Raw genomic sequence first — 18,751 nt, forward strand, 5'->3', positions numbered from 1 at the left:
ACAAGCCGTTCTTATTGGGTCAGTGAGAGACTAGTCATGTCAACCAAACAAAAATGTCAACCAAAACAAAACATTCCAAATGAGCTGTCCTGTACTTCCAATGTGTGGCGCCGAAATCCTTCTGTAGCGTCCGATGGCTGGGAGCAACAGAAAACGGGGTGTTTTAATAGACTGATAGAAAGGGACGTGGTCCAGTGCTACTCTCCATTCACTGCCCCGCGAGCGGCTACGCTTTGCTGGTGCGCGGGGTCAGAGGTCATGCGTCGCTGCAGGGAACGATTTATTCCAGAGCGAGACAAGGAGGGCGGGAAGGGGGGGAGTGAGAGAGATGGAGAAATGGAGATTAGAGAAATGCAGGGATAGAAAGACCCCGGCACACTCAAATCTCAAGTGGTGAGGAAACATTCACACAAATTGCCGCATTTAATGGATAGCATTCATTAAAATACAAAAGAGCAAACACGAAAAACAAACATCACTCGCAAAGAAAGATGAGAGCCACTTGTTGGGAAAGGTTTCATGTCGATCAACCGAGGAGAGACTTCGAGAGAAGTGTGCAACTATAGCAACCGTGCCTTCTCTCTCTTTTCCGCCTCCCTGAATACTCCACGTTACAGAAGGGATGGTGGCAGGGAAAACGGGGGCCGAAGTGCTGAGACCCAGCCGTACAATGGAAAGAAAAATTAACTGTTGGTGTGCATTCGACATGAATGAGCGACCGCATGGACTGCAAGATAAATGGGAACACGGCCAGCGCATGCACCATCACTCGTTGAGGACCGAGGACGCTGCGGATGCAGTAACCATGACAACAAGGCCCAGCAAAGCGATGGATGGATGGTGGTAAGAGGAGAAGGAGGGGGATGCACAGATGAATTAAGTATCTCGCTTAACAAGTCTGCCATACTATAGCGGGCTTCTCATGAGGGCGTTATTGAAGATGTTTTAATGGGTTCGCCAACCAACCCAGCCACTGAATGCAGGTTTCACACCAATAACTTGGTGTACTTTGAGCTTTGATGAGTTTCAATAGCCAGGTGGCTCCTCAAACACGTGAGAATCGACAACAATATACTGTGGTGGTGGTACATAATGCAGCGAGAGAGCAGTCCCTGGTTGTAATAAGTATCGCAGGACCACTCCCTTCCACCGGAGAGGGCCAATGTACACAGCTCTTGCAGAGCCTTTGCGGTCTCAGCATACAAGCCTGTTCAGACAGACTTACAATAAAATGATGTCTGTGTGTGAGTGAGTGAGTGTTATATTGCACAATAGGAGCAAGAGATTTACAGCCCTGTCCCACCTCAGTGGCAGGCTGGATAATTACTAGGCTGTAAACCATCCACTTGTACGTGTGTATGTCCATGTGATATAAAGACATCTCAAGACCACTCATGTAGTGGCATTGCAAATCAGGTTTGGGTGATGACATACACTCACTGTTAATGGGTTATTGACACGCACCCTCCTAATATATACATATTCATGCTGCATCTTTTCCCCATCAAGCATTTTATCAAGGTGACTTAATAAAACCACACTCAACCTCACACTCTGCCATTATCCCATTTGAATATCATTCTTCATTCGTTTTATATTAAATTCAAATTTTGTCAAATTCTGTCTACTATTTTACTACTAATATTCGACTCCAGAAATTCGTTCCTAAAGCCCTTCCACACAGACAGTGGGCAGCATTGAACAAGAGCAGGGAAGATTGTGGGCTTATTTTCCATCGGGTTAAGGTTCACCTGGTTAGCTGTTGTAAGTAAGTGTATTTTCCATGACACCACTAGTTAAACTGCCAATTGGAAGTAACACAGGCAGGAGAACCTCATGACTTCTCGTGGAACAGATAGACCAACCAGTCGTGTGTCATTCAACTCCACTGAAACATAAAACATCCCAAGAAAAAAAATGCTGAACTTTTGAAAAGACAACACACGCCAGTTGCCCTGACAAGGATCTAAGAAAGTGGCCCTCTCAAAAACCGGACGGAGCGAGAAAGAACAGAAGGAAACAAATGGTGTGCTCGAGATGCCTCGTACACCACCCGCACTAGTTGCAAAGTGGGAAATCTCCCAGCTTTCTTGTGACATTTCACCGAGGCACGCCCCCTTTGGTCGTCATCTCGAGATTCTGAGGCTCCACCGAGTTCAGTGAGGTTGACCGTACGACTCGACAAACAAAGATTGCTATACCCATAGTGAGATGTAGTTTCTTTGCATTTGTGCCACGTTGGTCGTTTTAATGCCCTAAAAGCTCTTACACACTTGATTACATTGCTGCTTTAATCCAGTCACCAATTTATGCATTGCATGCATTGTCTTGCTGTGCATGCAATACAATCTAAAATTGTGTTTGTTTTCTAACGGGTTTGCTAAAGAGGCTAATGTAGCTAACAATAACAATGACTACCAATGACTCAGAGACAAACGTGACTGTGTATGAGGCATCTCACAGACACCAAAATAATGTGGTTCAAGGACGGCCTGCTTGGCAAATGGTTAAACAGCTTGGCTTTATCAGGACTACAGGACAGGATGACGGATTAGACCTCGGGAGAAAACGATGAGAGAATGCAGAAGGAGAAGAGAACAGGGCCGCGGCGAGAACGGAAGAGAGATAGATAGGAACTTTATTAATCCCTCAGGAAATTGCGCTTTCAGCCGAAGCAAACACCATGTTACAACTACAATAAGAGTTAAAAACAAGAGAATGTCTAGGACGTGATTCATAAAAAGGGAGCCAAGGAGGACCTTCCCACCTCTCTGCCTTTCCTCCTTTATACCTTCCGTGTGCAGGCATGTGTTTGTGCATGCGTGCGTTGATGCATGCAAGTGGGTGTGGCTATGCTTGCATGTGCATTTGCAGAGATGAATGACGATGGCCAATTAGGTACAATGTAAGGGCTAAAGTCTGTCAGAACGCAGTGAATACGGTTAGTCACGATGTGTTTAAGTTTGTGTGCACTGTGCCAGTAATTCAGTTATGTTTCCAATTTTAAAAAGGTATTCAATAGCTGTACGAATCATTAATAATCTAGCAGGGCAATTGATGCAGTGATCGGAACTGTGTGTGAAGTAGAACAGCACTATATTTTATAATCATAAAGAAAAGTAAGCCAAAACTCTTGGCGTTTAAATACTATCGTCTGTACTGAAATGTTTGAAAGTCTGAAAGGAACAAGGCCAGTTTCTTTCGGCTAACTTAGCCAGCAAAATTCAACACAGTCAAGGTTTTACAATGAAAATTCCTTCAAATTATTTTCTTTTATAATGAATTGAATACACATTATCTAACAGAATAAAAGTAAAAGCGGTTGCGGTGTAAAGTTTATTAAAATCCATTTGAAAAATGTGATTGAAACACCTTTCACACATGAACTTCCGGATCTTCTCCGGAAAATAAAAAGTGTCCGTAGATGACCCAGAGTTTCCCTTCCAAGCACGCAACACACAACAGGAGACAAGACGCATCAGACATGTTCACACATAATGGAGATACTCCACCAAGGCTGCTACACACTGGCCCAACCATTGGCCATCTGAAGCTTTTGGGGAGACTTGGACGAGTTCGGGAACAAATCTGTTCTGTGCGATCAGCAATGGCGGGTGAGGATTTGAGCCATCGGACACTCTTGATTAGTTGTGTGCTGCTAGCACACTGACGCTGATTACGCTGATTCGCTGGTTATGTGCTGGTAGCACCAGTGCCACGAGACTAGCGCCACCAACTCACGCAAGCGGAGAACATACCGTATAGTTGGCAGTATTTTTCGGGGAATGTTTCAATGCAACTTTTCTGCCGAACAGGTAAGTCAAGAGGCAAAGGAGTGGCCGGATAAAGGCAGCTGGTTTGAGTGTAGGCGGTTTGAAAGCCCCTTTATGCGAGGGTTGGCACCTGAGTAGAGCTTGTAGGAGGCAGGCCTTGATGCAATAAGTATGCCCGCGGCAGTCGGAGTGTCTAGTTTACGTCACGTTGATCAGGCTTCCAACTCTGAACACAGACACTTTTTGGGCCGATATCAAATCAGATGTACCCGCGATATCAACAAAACAGTGGAAAGAAGAGAGGAACGCAAAACACAGGCGAGAAAAGCACCAAGCTACTACACTCCGTGCTCCCGGGTTTCCCGGCAGTTAGAAACGTCACCCACACGTCGGTAACACGCCCACTCACTCGTTGTGAATTCTCCGGCTCTCCGACACTTTACTCTAGGGTCCTGGCCGGGTAAACTACAGAGGGGCGGACTCTTGACATTTCCGTACACGCATACAAAAAAAAAGAAAGAAAGAGCAAATAGAGCAAGAAAGGGAGAAAAGAGAGAGGGGTCCCCCTCTCTACAGAGTAAATAAGAGATAAGGAGGGAATGAGAAAAGAGACACTTTAAATGTCAGCACCTTATGCTCGTAGTCCCTGTCTCAACAGTAAGGCATAGTGATTTAAAGATCTCACAGATTCAAAGAAAGCCCTTTCTTGTGAGATGAAGGCTACCGTGAGCTTTGTGAGATGTACGCTACCTTAATCAATCAGCTGGGGGCCGAGCCCCTGCAGTCCTGAGGAAGTTGTTGCTTCATTAGCACTTAAGCAGTACATCATTCAAGCGGAGAATGAAGAACGAGGCTCAGGACCATGGCACTGATGAAATTAATCCAAAATTCAGCAGCATCAAAAATAACTGCCCCTGGCCTGTTCCACCATTATTAAGCAACTGTAAAGCAGGTGACGCCATTTGGATAACCACACAAAGAGCAATGGCACAAATGTGTTAATATACGAACCACAAGACCATAGCGGTCTATTAGTTCTGTGTCATTTGCATCCCCTTCATTCTCCAATACCAAACACATCACTGATCTAACCTCCTCGACAATGTCTTTTTTTCGTCAACTGCAGAGCTGGTCCTCCTTACAGATTGAAGCAGCATAATGAATGAATCTCACCGTTTCAACAAGTACTGATGTATTTATTCAAAGGACCTCCATTGAGCGCAGGAGGACAGCTGGTCCGATGGAGAGGTGCTACAAGTGTGAAGATGAATGAGCAGCAAGAGACAGACAGAGAGAGATGAACAGCACCTCTAAGTGACAGTGTGTGAGTCTGTGTGTGTACAAAAAAAAAAAACATGGAGGCACAAGGAGGCCAGATTTAAAAAGGCAGACATATCTGCAATAATGTTGGGATCTTGTTGCAACTATCTTCAACAAGGCTTTCGTCATCAAAATATGATATTGATCTGTTCATATCAATTCCAAACAGGAATTTACATGTCCATGTCAAACGGACTGTTTGCCTTTGTGATACGTTTTCTTGTGATATATTTCTCGGTGGTGACATTTTTCTGATAAGAAAAAAAATAAAGAGCAAAATTCCCCCAGCAGTTACTTATTTCAGTGTCCAAATTAAATAGGATGTACGCCATGTTGTGCATCGTCTACGAAACCCTAATCAAGAAAAAATGTAGCATAACACGTGACCAACAGAAGGTTGAAATCAGGAAGTGGCAGTCATTTATCGTTTTCGTAATCCAGTGCCACACGTTGTATTAATCCTCAGCAAGACACAGCACTACAACGATCCAGGTAGAGACACACTGACAATGTTAACAGGTGATGGACGTGTTCAAGTAATACAAATATATATTGATTTGCTCTTCAGAGTTCGGGTCATGCTTGTATTGTTCGCTTTTGAACGATGTGTGAAAAGGTGCGGAACCAATTTCGTTAGGATGCCACCAAATGAAAAGGTTTGTAGAAAATGTTAGCCTTGTTGGAAAGAGACTACCGGTTCAAGTAACGGGCATTTTTTCGACCGCCAGTGCCACGAAATTCTCTTTCCACACAAGTCAACTATTCACGCTTCTCCAATATAAAAAGCCCCGCCTACTTATAACAGGCTGCTCCGGTTATATACTTGAACCTTTCCTGTTTTCTCCGTCCATTTCTTCGCATGCTAGTGAATAGTGCTGGTGCTGCAGTGCAATTTAATTGAAACGTTGCATAATGTGCCAACCACCATTTTAGTCTTATGATCATTTTAAGTACCCCCATAAATTTAAGGCAGCAGCAGTGTGTCGTGTTTCCAATGAGAGCTTGAACACCGATGCGGTAATGTATAAAGGCTGATATCCTACAAGCTAAAATCAGAGGCCTATATACAAAAACCATAGTACTACATGCTGAAACCAGAGACGATCTGGTCGCCAAATGCCGCATTCCCTCTCGCCCTCCACCATCCCGCCAGCAGTCCCCCTTGCTCTCCACTAAATGAGGCCCTCCCTTCTAAACCCTGCAGTTGAATGTTCAGTGGTGCGGTATTCCGATGTATGTCCCATTCCTCTGTTAGCACAGGCTTTTCACAGCAGGCTGAGGTAGGGTATAGTACTGTAGGACCCATTTCACACTCTGTTGCAAGATAGTAGGAGAAGGAATTTGAAATCTACACGGTGCGTGTGTGTGTTGGGGGGGGGGGGGGGGGGGGGGGAAGGAGGGGGGTTGGTGTTTGACACTTTCCAGACCAGAGGTTGTTTAAGGAAGTGGTAGGATCAGACAGGAGATGGGCGCGAGCTGGATTGACTTGGCAGAACTGTTACCCCGGTTTCCAGTTAGGAAGGATTTGTGGTATTTCTTTAACCTTATTGAGCCAGGTGAAACTGCGGTGAAGCTCACTGATTCATAACAAGAGAGTGGCGCATTGTATGGCATGTATGGGAAGGAAGTGGGAACCGTCTGGTCCACAGGTCCTAAGAGCACCTTATTGTTTGCTATGGCAACGGCGGTAAGGGAATGCACTCCACCGTGAGCAAAAGCAAGGACACCCCCCAGCCAGGAGTCAATGCTGCAAACCTCTGGTGTCCAGAACAACAACATTTATTTAGCTAGCCAGGGTTTAATGGATTGATCTGCAGCTAACAAAGATAGGTTACATCGGATATGCACACCTTCATTCTCCCTCTGGGACCGATAAGGAAGCCGTCAACTGATCAGTCGAAAGATCCCTCTAATCAAACTGGTTGGGTTTGCAGCCACTGAACCCATCTTGACAAGTAGAAGCTGGAACAAAAAGCTGCATGTATGATGTTTAAACTGCCATCATTGTATGCATATATTCAGGGGAGAAAATTAACATGCAACCAGTGTTTCCCCCTGGAAATGCCTGAGTCAAGGTGGTCGAGGAGTGGGGGGGGCTTCCATTTCAATTCCATTCAAAAAGTTTTATGGCACAAGTATTGAACAGTATTACCAATGCATTATTTATCTTTATTCAATGTACCTGATGGAAGTATGTCTCCTTACCCTACAAGAGTTTTGTACTTTGTTAATGCATAAATATATAATTTTCTTTTTTTTATATATATCAATTTTTTTAAACATTGGTAGTCAAGGCGGGGCCCTATTGTTGTTAAGGCGGCCACCGTAACCACACAGTGCTGGGGGATACACTGCATGCAACACATTAACAGCTGTTGCTGCAGCCAAAAAAAGTGTATGCACAACATGTTCATGAAATGAATACAGGTAGAAAACAGTTTTCTCCAGCATTGAACATAAAGAGCTTTGAAAGAGCTTGGACCAGGTTAAATATGAGATCAAAACCTGAATATGAGCAGCAGGTTAAGGGTGGGCGATCCAACTAATTTGGAGAGCCCAGGAAGCCATGCTGTAACACGCATGGAGCAAACATGGAGACAAACATTACACACCCATTTCTGGCCTCACCCCCGCGGGGACTACAGAAGTAGATTTGCCTCTCGCGTAACCGTCACATACATTAAGGCGTTTACCGAAAGTGTTGATTGACGTACAGTGTCTTCCAAATCAATCTTTAATAATCGCCCTTTCTCAAGATAGGTATGATAATGAACTTCACTTAGACCAATGGGAAAAAAAACATCCCAGTTTGCCTTGAACCAGATTTGTGGTATCCCAGGAAAACCAAAACGATAACGTAAAGAAAGTAGAGAGCAGAGGCGATGCTTGTGCTGGAAAGTGTGAACCTCTTTCTCCTTTGTGTCATCAGGCTGTGTGGAGAGTGAACCTAACCCTTCTGTGATGGCCTTAAGAAGACCAAGAATAACCCAAAGCTCTTAATACACTAATTGAGTACTCGACTACAACTCTCAAAACTCTGGCCATATTTCCCCATGTAACAGAGCCTGGGTCTGAAGATGGCTAGTTAAATAATGGTTAATGAGCGTTGACAGCAAGCCTTGCCCTGGCCTGAACTCACATCCTTGTGTTGTGTGCATGCAGTCTTTCTGGCCAGTCTCCCTCACTCCCCTCCCCTCTCGCTGCTGCCTCAGGTTTCCTTCTCTCTCCCTTGGCTTCCGCTATACAGTGTGTTGTTTACCCGCCTTTAATTTTTTTTCAATCCTTTAGCGCCGTTGACAGTTACCTAGCAACTAACCAGCCAATACTAATAATTAGACTAGCAACTAGCTCTGAAAAAACATGCGGTGAAAAACGCTGTCTCCCTCCTTGCCAAGATAGCACGATGCAGACGATGACAACCATGGGATAATGCATTCGGCCATGTGAATCGGTGGAGAGTCCTCTGCCATATCCCTCTTGAATTATAATTATTATTATTACCAAGATACTGTAACACATTTGTCTATACAACGCCTTCAATTATGCTTCTGACAGGAACAATGTAGTGAGTCGTGTACTGGAGAAGCACCTCACAACACACAAACGCAAGGAAAGAACTTTTCATAAACCAATACAAGCCTGCATGCATGACCTCAACAGTGCATTCAGCAGCACATGGCTTGCAAAGGATGTATTAAGTGAGAATAAAGAAGATACGGGGAGTGGAGCTAATATATTTATCATATTTCTGTCTGTGTGAGTGTACACAACATGCATTCAGAGAGGCTGAAAATGCTTACCCAGCCCCCGCCCCCAAACGCTAGGATAAATGCGGCTGACTTCGCCATCGTATAAATAAAATAACAGAGAAGCTGTTATTTTATCGGTTTAGAGAACCTTTGGAAACTACCACGCGTCCCAAAGGTCAACAAGAGAAGGTCATCTCATACTCTCCCTCTTCCTCGCTCTCTCCGAGACAAAACTCTTATTACGATTATACTTTATAAATTATACACTTGGCACTCATTACATTCTCATTCTTTTTAAAGAAAGGAAGATGATTGATGAGAAGGGACGGATGAAGCATCTTGCTCAAGTATACTGGGGAGGTTTTGAATTCCAACCAAGAACATGTCAGATCAGGGGTTCAGTCCACTAGACTATCCTGCTCACTGGAAAAACACCCAAACAGAACCAACACAAGTTGATATAGGTACTTTTTCTTTATTCACCGTCACATGCTTGCTGGTGATCAGAAGACAATCCGGAGCTGGAGTAGTGAGTGGTAATTCAGATTTCAAGCTACCATGTTGTCGGAAAGCCCTATACACCACAAGGCATATAAAGATGAAGTGGTGCATTAGGAAAGGAGGATTTTCCCACAACAGTTTTAGTAGAAATACAGAGAACATGGCTCATCCTCATACGACTGGCAGTGGAAAATTCGACAATGTAATCATATCTCCCATGCAACATCCCCCCTCTCGTGGCTTTTATGTAGGATGCTCTACGAGTTCTCGTCAAGTTCCTTGACGAGAAACAATGACAATCCAGTATTTCCCCTTATATGCATCTGAAGTGGCGCAGTGCGGCTGCTGGAAACAAGCACTACGGCAAACAGCCGTGCAAAAATGTATTCGTATAACAAAGGTTATATATGAATTTATATATTGCCATTATACCATGTTATGATAAAGAAGAATACATTATTCTGCTGTAGGTGGCATTAGCTCATGTATTCCTTTTGAATAAATATATATAATAGGTATAAAGTCGAATAGCAAGTACAACAAGTGACTTATTAATAGTGACTAGCCGGCCCATTTGATTGTGTAGTACAAAAGCAACAGTATTATGAAACCCAGCAGATGAGCTCGCTACAAATTGAAGACTGCCCATCAGCCCAGAGCATCCTAAAAACACCTCAGCGGCACTGAGTAGAATAATCACAATTTGATTATAGATTATGCACACTCGCACACAATTTGTGCGCACACAATTTGTGTGCACACAATTTGTGTGCGCGTGTATGCTTAGCACAGTCAGAGAGGATCTTGACACAAGCTTCTTTTTTTTCTGAGCCAACGAAACAAAGAATATCACTTTAATAGCTCAACATGATCTTGAATTAGTATCTCAAGGCTTAACCACTAAAGCTTTGAGAGTCCTGCCACATAGGACATTTTGTATCTGAATATGATGCACTTGAATGTGAATATATTGCATTAACTTGATTTCACTGTCAAATAATCCTTTGGTTAAAAAGAAAAGAGAATCCTGAGCTAATATAAAAAAAGCTAGTTCATGTTTGCAAATGGACAGATAAAAAAAAATGGGCTTTCAAAATTCAGTTTCATACGTCTTGACACAACCTTTTACACAGGAGGAATGAAATCTGCACATTTGCATCCTAGGCAACCATGTTGGTATAATGAGCGATTAGAGGAATGGCTCGTGTCTGCATAGAGCCCCCGCTGATGGGGCTCTGGGTCCCCAGGGGGCGCATTATGGAATAACATCATCCTCTCACACAGGCCTGTCGGGTGGAGTGTCAGCCGGCCTCTGGGGACTGCATGTTAACACAATCTGCTCAGCGCTTCAGCCTCAAATCCCACCAGCACGGGCCATTTGCATTTGGAATGATCACACTGGGGGGAAAAATACTAAATAAAATTCTAATTCTAAAACCTGTGTAGACTCAAAGTCAGAACTCTTCAGTGCGCTCACAAATAGAAAAAAGTTAAAAAAATACTTTTAGGTCCACACATGCAAAGGATTGGTGTTTTCTTCTGGAAATAACAATGCCCCTGATCTAAAATTACCCTTCTAGCTAACCATGGGTAAAACACTTTAATGCATCAAGAGGAAGGTTCAGACAAATACTCTGGGTCATTATATGCAAGTGCCCTCTGAAAACATGTGATTGCAAAACCTGGGGCCAAATTAAACAGAGGTACTGTACGCAGAACCGGAACCTAATCAGACGAGAGGATGATGGTTTGAAAGAGGGGCGAGTGACAGTAGAATTACAGCGAGAGAAGAGAGGACAATGACCGGGAGCAAGAGCGAGCTGTGGCGAGAGCGAGCGAGAGGGAGGGATGCTCATTAGCCGTAGCCGTTATCTCCTGGGCACAGGGACCATACACCTACCACTTGTTCTCTGGTCCCTTTTCTCCTGCCCAATAAAAGCCCCCCTCCATGTCATTACGAGAACCCCCCACCCACCCCAGTTTAACAATGTAAAGGCTGTAGTGACACCCGCCTGGCCAGATGGCCGAGACATTATTAGGAGGGTGCGGCAAGCGGCGCTCAACTATTGTCGTCCTTCCGCTTTATCCTTTATTATTCTCAACAGAATTTTTTTTAATACTTTAAGCTATTTACTTTTAAAATATAAATGTTAGAATGGAAGTCAATAGGAGGAATGGCAGAGCCGTCCGTACATTCTCTGAGCCTTCGTTCAAGGTTTAACAAAATCAACATAGTTAAACCCGCCTTGTACATCTTCCATTGGTTCCATTGACTTTTAGGCTAGAGCATGAGAATTCTAACCGCTCTAGCCGAAAGTGGCGATCCTCAAGTGGCTGACCATTTCAGACGTTGCGGAGCCTAGCCCAACATTAATATTTAACCTAGAAACACAATGTGAAGCTTAAACGGTTACGGCATTTCTTGTTTCACTGGCGCTGAAATTATTAATTGATTGGAAATATGATTGTTATAGATGGCCCTATTTATGGGCTTTGAAACCCTGAATGCTCAACACTACCCTTGTGGTAGCTAATCCCAGCCCTCCACCTCATCTGCCTAATAACCACAAGACTAGCATTATCAGATTCCCAGCAAAGGAGGAATAGCGCCGCCGGCATTGATCACTCTAGCAGCCCGGTGGCCGCCTGGAGCCAGCGATATCTGCAGACCCCCCCCATAGCACTTGCGACACCCACCACCACTACTCACTGAAATCAGTACCATCTGATCCCTGGACATGCTGTGATCTATTATTCATCATGCTATTTAAAGAGTCCTGACACGCCTCTAGATAACACCAACACCCAGTGCCTGATTTAATCCCTTCTATTCAGTCTCAAATCCATGGTGTAGAATAGTATATAGGATATGTATTCAACCACCACGCCATGCTGCATATAGGCCGGCTGGCAAGGTTAACAGATTGTTAACCTGGGGAGGTTGTTTGAGTCAGACCCGATACGGGGAAATAACATCGGATCAGTGGAATTAGCAACACCAAGTCCGATACCTCTAACAGGAAAAAATACTGCAATTCCCTGGGACTCATTGGAGTCCCAGGGAAACATTCGAGCCTAAACATTAGTCTTGTTGTTTACCGTTATGTCGCATAACTGCTTATAAAAAAGAAGAAATGTCAATACGATTACCTGTATGATTCATTCATCTATCTTGACAATACACCCATCTATATTTTTGTTGCGGACCACTGGAGGTTACAAGTCACTTCTCCAGCCGGCCAGATGCGAGTCAAAAAGTCAAGCTGCACAATTGGGCCCATTCAGGCCCCTTGTGATCCATGATCAGAGAGAGAACGAAGGCGAGTTAGAGACACTTGTTGATATTTTCAGGGTCAGCGGGGGGACCATACGGATTGTATTAAAAAAAAAAAAAAAAACAGTTCACTCGTATATCTTCTTTTACGTAAATAATTCTCCTTTAAAAAAATGAACAAACAACGTTTGTTAACCGGTTGACCAGACAGAAGTGCATGCAATGGGTGACCTTTTGGCAGGCCTCTTCTTCGATTGAGACGGACATTGTAAACAGCTACCAGAGCCGTTGCATCTGGCCCATCACACTGAAAACCTTAAACCACAGCCGGCTCGTCCCCACAAGGGACACCAAACAATATTATCCAATATTATGACTAATATACGCCCCAATGAAGAGCGGATTGTGTGTGTGCGTGCGCTTACCTTGACTGCGGGCGTGTCTCCATCCTCAGTAGTGCTCTGGCCGTTCTGCAGGGAAAACAACACACATAACAGTCTGTGTTAGAGGGTGTGCGTGTTTATTAATACACCAAGCGAAGCGTCAGCGAGAGACACGTATACAGTCTGTACGAGTGTGTGTTTATAAAAGAGACCGCAGAGGGGTGAGCAAGTGAGCGCAACAACACACAGTCAGAAAGAGGAGAGAAAATTGTGGGTGGTTCAATCTCTTCCAAGGCTCCAGTGTGCTGGCAGACGCAGTAATACTAGGCTGACACACCAATGGCCACTCTTGAGCCATCGCCGAGTAGGTTAGTCTATCAAAGGCTGCGTGTATAAAATCACACCAGCTTGCCATACGGTCACGCTACATTTCGCGTAAACAAAAGTTTGGTTGTGGCCACAGATTTCATTTACTTGTATCTCGGTGGACATCTACCATGGCTGTACCAGATATAGCTACGGGAATGCATTAGAGATGAGAGATGCCAGTAATTGTCGCACAGCAAAGGGATTCCCCTTTTCGTTTTATTTTGGCTTTGATTGCAAACGTAAGCGATATCAAAAAGGTACTATGCAACCCTGTTTACATGTTTGATGTAACATGTTGGTTCCAAGGATGTGTTCTGGATGGACATTTTTTTGTTGGAAAAACATGTATTTTATGGTTAAAATTCAAGCTGTGGGCGCAATATGGCAAGCGGAATTTAAATGAGAAATACTTAACACTACCACACCACTCCAGTTAAGAGCACTGATTCAGCGTGTTGGTCTACTTAATGAGGTAACCACACACACACACAAAATGAACTTAGCTTGTGTTGCAGTCTGACTGCAGTGCTGCTCTCACAGCTTGGTGCCTTGGCTTATGTCGGTCATAAACGTTTGAAAATACCATTACGTCAACCTGGTGAGGACAGGCAGTATTAAGCCCCTCTTGGGAAGGTGGCTGGGTTAATGGCTGACCCTTGAAAATGACCATTTATGAACTACAAATCCCAAAAATGACATATTTCGAGTAATTCCATCTTTTGAACATTATTGGCCTTTCATACGCATTTCAATCCACTCTCCTCCTATATTGAGTGGTTAATGTTTGTTTGCCGGTGTATGCGTGGTTTAATCTAAAAAAAAAACATAGAAAGGGTTGGCATGCGGATGGCAAGCCTTTTCTAGTGGATGTGTTCATGGGTGAATAGGTGGTTGGAATGTTTAAGGCGTGCATCCTGAGGTTACTGTTCAACATGTTTCTGCTTCATTATGTGCCTGGCTGCTCCAAGAAGCCCAGTATAACCACACATTCCCTCCCCTGAGCTACCAGAATAAGTCTATCACTCTGCATGGCTCTCTGGCCTGAGCTCAAAAGGCATGCACAGACACGAGCACTTTCCCCTATCCCTTTAAATGTGTGCTCATTGTGTACGTGGTTGTACACATCTCACACACACATAGATGCCCTGACGCTTACTGGTGCCAGGCTTACTGTAAATAGATATTTAGACAAACGCATTTATAGACACAACAATTAAACAAACGCGTGTGTGATTTAGTTGACATCCATAGCACCACTGTGTAATTTGGGACCATTTAAACATGTTGAGGTAACGTGGATGAAGGAAAAAAAAAAAGATGTAGCTCCGAAGATGACTGGTGACACTAGAATGTAACTTGGCCACATCTGGTTAGTGGTCAGCCTTGACTTGTTTTTAGGTGTGCAGATTTTACACACACACACGCACACGCACGTGTTATCATTACTCACACACCCCAGTGTACATTCCCAGGTGTTCTCCAGCTCACACCCAAGATTAGCCGCCCTTCACGATGCCAATGCACTAGTGTGCATGCAAATACACACACACACACACTATGCATAAGTACACACTCCGCACTCCACAATGGCACATGTTGCGTTTTTGTTAACCCTTACCTATCTATCACACACCCCCACCCCTTTCACTTTCATACATGTACAGTCCTGTCCAACGGTTCATAGAGAACAGAATTCCGAAAGACTTATTTTAAACACGGCAGCTGCAGAGGAATATCAGAAGAGAAAATTGGCTAATGACATTCATGAATACAAGTCATTGTTACAGAAGGCAATAAAACCAATGTCTGACTAGACCTACAAGTAAATCCTGCAAACTCTTTTTTCTTTCTATACAGGCTGAAGGAAGCATTTAAGTAGGTAGGCTGTGGAAGGGATGGTTGTTTCCCAATGAAAGCTTACCTGCATTGGAAAACTACAACAAAACAACCTACAATGGAAATACGTAAAAGAGAACACACTTGTGTGGTAGGTGGGTGCGAAGTTCAAAATGTTAAATCAGATCACACACACATGGCGCATGGCGTGACGCATGGCTAATCTGATAACTGCCGCTGGCTGCCAGTGGTATTGACTCAGAAATGACATCCAGGGAATGCCTTGCACAGAGGACCATTCGAGCCAATTGACACCTGTCATGGTGTGACAACCACTGCAGTGATCCAAGCTTGTATCCATCCATGACAGATGCAGGCACTAACTGACACTTCACCAGAACACGCACAACTCTGAGTAGACCGGTACTACTTGGACTTCCCTACTCGTAACGGTATGAAGATCTCAGTGATTCAAAGTCCTCTATTTTTGTAAAGTGCGCCAAAAGCACGATGAGAGTAGTAGTTGCACCCGTAGCACACTTCACTTGAGTGATGTGCATGCATGAATCCTCCACTCCAATCAGAAGGAGTGATTAAGGATGAGGAACACCAGGTATCAAAGAAGCCAGAGATGCATACATAACATTGTTCATCAGATGCCGGCTCCACTTTATTCTGAGTGAAAGACAATGTGGAAGGAAGCTCCACCACATCTATAGACCTTTTTCAGATATCGAGTGAGCACAAAGAGATTCAATCTCAGTCTGCACTGAATCAGGTTTCAGTGAATGCGCTTAGGCGGCCACTCCAAGGGAAGGTGCATTTCATTTAATATAGACATCCTGGGATGACTTTAAACCGGGCAGACCAACAAGGCATGCTACTGTCTGATTGGGTGGAGGAAGAGAGAGAGCAACTCATAAAATGTTATTCAAATTAGGATTTGATTTAGAATTCCAGTGCATTTAATCTCAAAATACAAATGCAGAAATATATGCATCTTATGTACCCTTTTAAACAAAACACGGACTCTATGAACGATTATGAGCTAGTCAGAGACATGACTAAAACCGAGCATGGTTTTAACTCAAGCAACAGGTTGACAGCAATACATCATTCTTCCCCTGTTGTAAATCTTTCGAGGCATGGGTTAGAAATTGTGATTGCCGGCTAAACAAAACTATAGAAAGAAAATATCCTGGCAGTAAAGCTACACCAAAGGTCTAGGCTTTGTAGAGGTAAATCGATTGAATGGTAATCAATGCGCATACACACAGATGCGGGACGTCAGCTCTTGCTATCCCGTATTGAGCATTAAGGGCAGCAACACACACACACACACACACACACACACACACACACACACACACACACACACACACACACACACACACACACACTTCCGGTTAGCAATAACCACGCGAAAAATGATAGGCCTACACAGGTTTGTAAACGAATGTGTGTCGAAGATCAACTTCGAGAGAGAGAGACGGACCATAATGTTTGGGTGGGGATATTTGACTTGCTAATGAGACTAAGGTTAAAAAAAAAAAAAAAAAAAAAAAGGGGACACAAATCTCAAGGGAAATCACCTGGACCAAAATATGTTTCTGGATCCTTTCCTTATAACGCAACGATCGGGCATAAAGTCAAAATGAAACTTAGTTAGCCTAAGAAAGATCATTCAATGAAATACGTATACTCATTTCACCTCATATTACCTCCGTTTCCAGCTGTACAAGTTCCATCGTAGGCCATGGCTCGGAAATCTGTGCAAGGGGCATGTTTGCAGAATTTCTCCCTCGGCTTAAGAAATGCGGTTTGAATCAGCCCAGATTTCTCCTGTCAAGTGCGGTTCTCGGAAGATCCTAATTAGGTCACAAGTCCAAGCGTGCAGAATGTACAAGCACCTCCTTACTATAGCAGCCAGGGAAAGCGGGGCTTTACAAACAATTGTACATTCCTGTATGAAGGATGTCGTCGACGAGGCACAGTCTTGGAAATATACGACGACTGGCGATCCACTACAAAAAGGGGCACAAACAAATAAAGCCCGGCTTTGCAGGTATGCGAGTACTCCGGTTTGACAAGAGAGCAGTCACGAACACTGTTGTCAAAATCGTGTTGTCTCGTTGATGTTGAATAAACAGCACTTCTCCGTGCAGCAGACGGAATATTCCCTCTTGTTTCGTTCTTGGTGTTTGTATATTTTAATGCAGGGAACGTCGACTGCTACACGAGATTCCCCTGCACTGTGTTCGGCGAGCTAAGGGGTCTGAGGCGAGCGCCAAGTACGAGAAGGACACGGGCTCGAGCTGCTATTGGCAGACTGCGGCGTGATTTTATCCAGCCCACTTCAGTGGTCGGACCAATTCGGCCTGCTACGCCATCGCCTGGTGGATGCTATAATTGCGACTACGTAATGCAGATCATTGTAATGATAATTCTGCATATGGGGCCAATAGATGCACCATATCCTGTTGAGGATTGAAAATCGAATGAAAGAAGAACTCTTACCAAACATCACTATTGTGTTCATATGGTATACTAAAACACAAAGGAGGTCAAATTTAGCCACACATGATGCCACTTCAATAATCTCTAAGGCTTGGTGATGAAATATTGAACACCCCCCCCCCCCACCACCAACACCACCACCACTTCAATACAGTTCATTGATAAATATCTTTCACACTGGACTGGCTTTGGTTACCATGGGCAACTGGAGTGCATCAAACCATCCCAGCTAGGATGAAAGCCATAGATGAAAGGATGCAGTGGAAATGTTGCTTCATCTATAAATTGGTGTGATTAAAGATATTTTTGCGTTGTATTTGCTCGTCAGGGAAATGCTATTATCCAAAGCAATCTGAACCGTCATTGCATTTTGGATATAAAGTCGACTCTCCTTGCTCCAAGACATTATCGACTCCATGCTTGGAGTCCTTCCGGAAGACTGTGGTAGTTGGTCCTCACCGAGCTCTACTTGTCGGGATCGGTGGAAGAAGGAAAAGTTTTTTCTGATTTCGACGATGACGAAACGCACTCCATCTTCTTCCACCACCAGGTAAGCGTCAGCTAATAGTGTCTGTCAAGGATAGACATTTAGCTTACGCTTATTTCCAAAGCAACTTACAACAATTCATCCACATACACCGTCATTCATTAAAAAGCAACAGGCAGCTCATCAGGAGCCATTAAGGTTATGTGTCTTGCTCATAGAAACCTCAACACTGAAGGTACATTTTGCTCATCCACTCCAATGCATTGAAGCACGTCCACCTAAGTCAGTGTTTGCATTCAAATATGTCCACAGCTCTGAAGCGATATGTTTTTCCCTTTTCCTCTCGCATATTTTCGCATATATAACTTAATATATCAAGTTATTCTCAATGAAGTAGTAAGACATTATTTCGGCTCCCAGTATCTTTCATTAGCAATGTTTGTCAGACCCATTACAATTTCACTCTCTTCATTTCTGTAGCCCAGAGAGACAAGAGCCACACTGCTATTTACTCAACCGTCTAGTTTTGTATTCAGGGGGGC

The 18,751-nt window shown here is 43.9% G+C and overlaps 1 protein-coding gene across 2 annotated transcripts in view; it reads right to left on the minus strand.

Moving 5' to 3' along the window:
* The window catches only part of rps6ka1 (ribosomal protein S6 kinase a, polypeptide 1), a 44,270-nt gene that overhangs the window by 21,084 nt on the left and 4,435 nt on the right, over positions 1-18,751 (minus strand). Inside the window, exons 1-2 of one of the 2 annotated variants that reach the window (XM_030355881.1) lie at positions 16,927-17,487; positions 13,043-13,087 (exon numbers count right to left, since the gene is read on the minus strand). In XM_030355881.1, coding sequence (XP_030211741.1) covers positions 13,043-13,087; positions 16,927-16,989 — 108 coding nt within the window. In that variant the 5' untranslated portion in view covers positions 16,990-17,487. Of the gene's footprint in view, positions 1-13,042; positions 13,088-16,926; positions 17,488-18,751 lie in introns of those variants that run through there. The other variant, XM_030355879.1, reaches the window with a different exon arrangement.

The sequence above is a fragment of the Gadus morhua genome, chromosome 5 (genome assembly GCF_902167405.1).
Source record: "Gadus morhua chromosome 5, gadMor3.0, whole genome shotgun sequence".
Taxonomy (NCBI): domain Eukaryota; kingdom Metazoa; phylum Chordata; class Actinopteri; order Gadiformes; family Gadidae; genus Gadus; species Gadus morhua.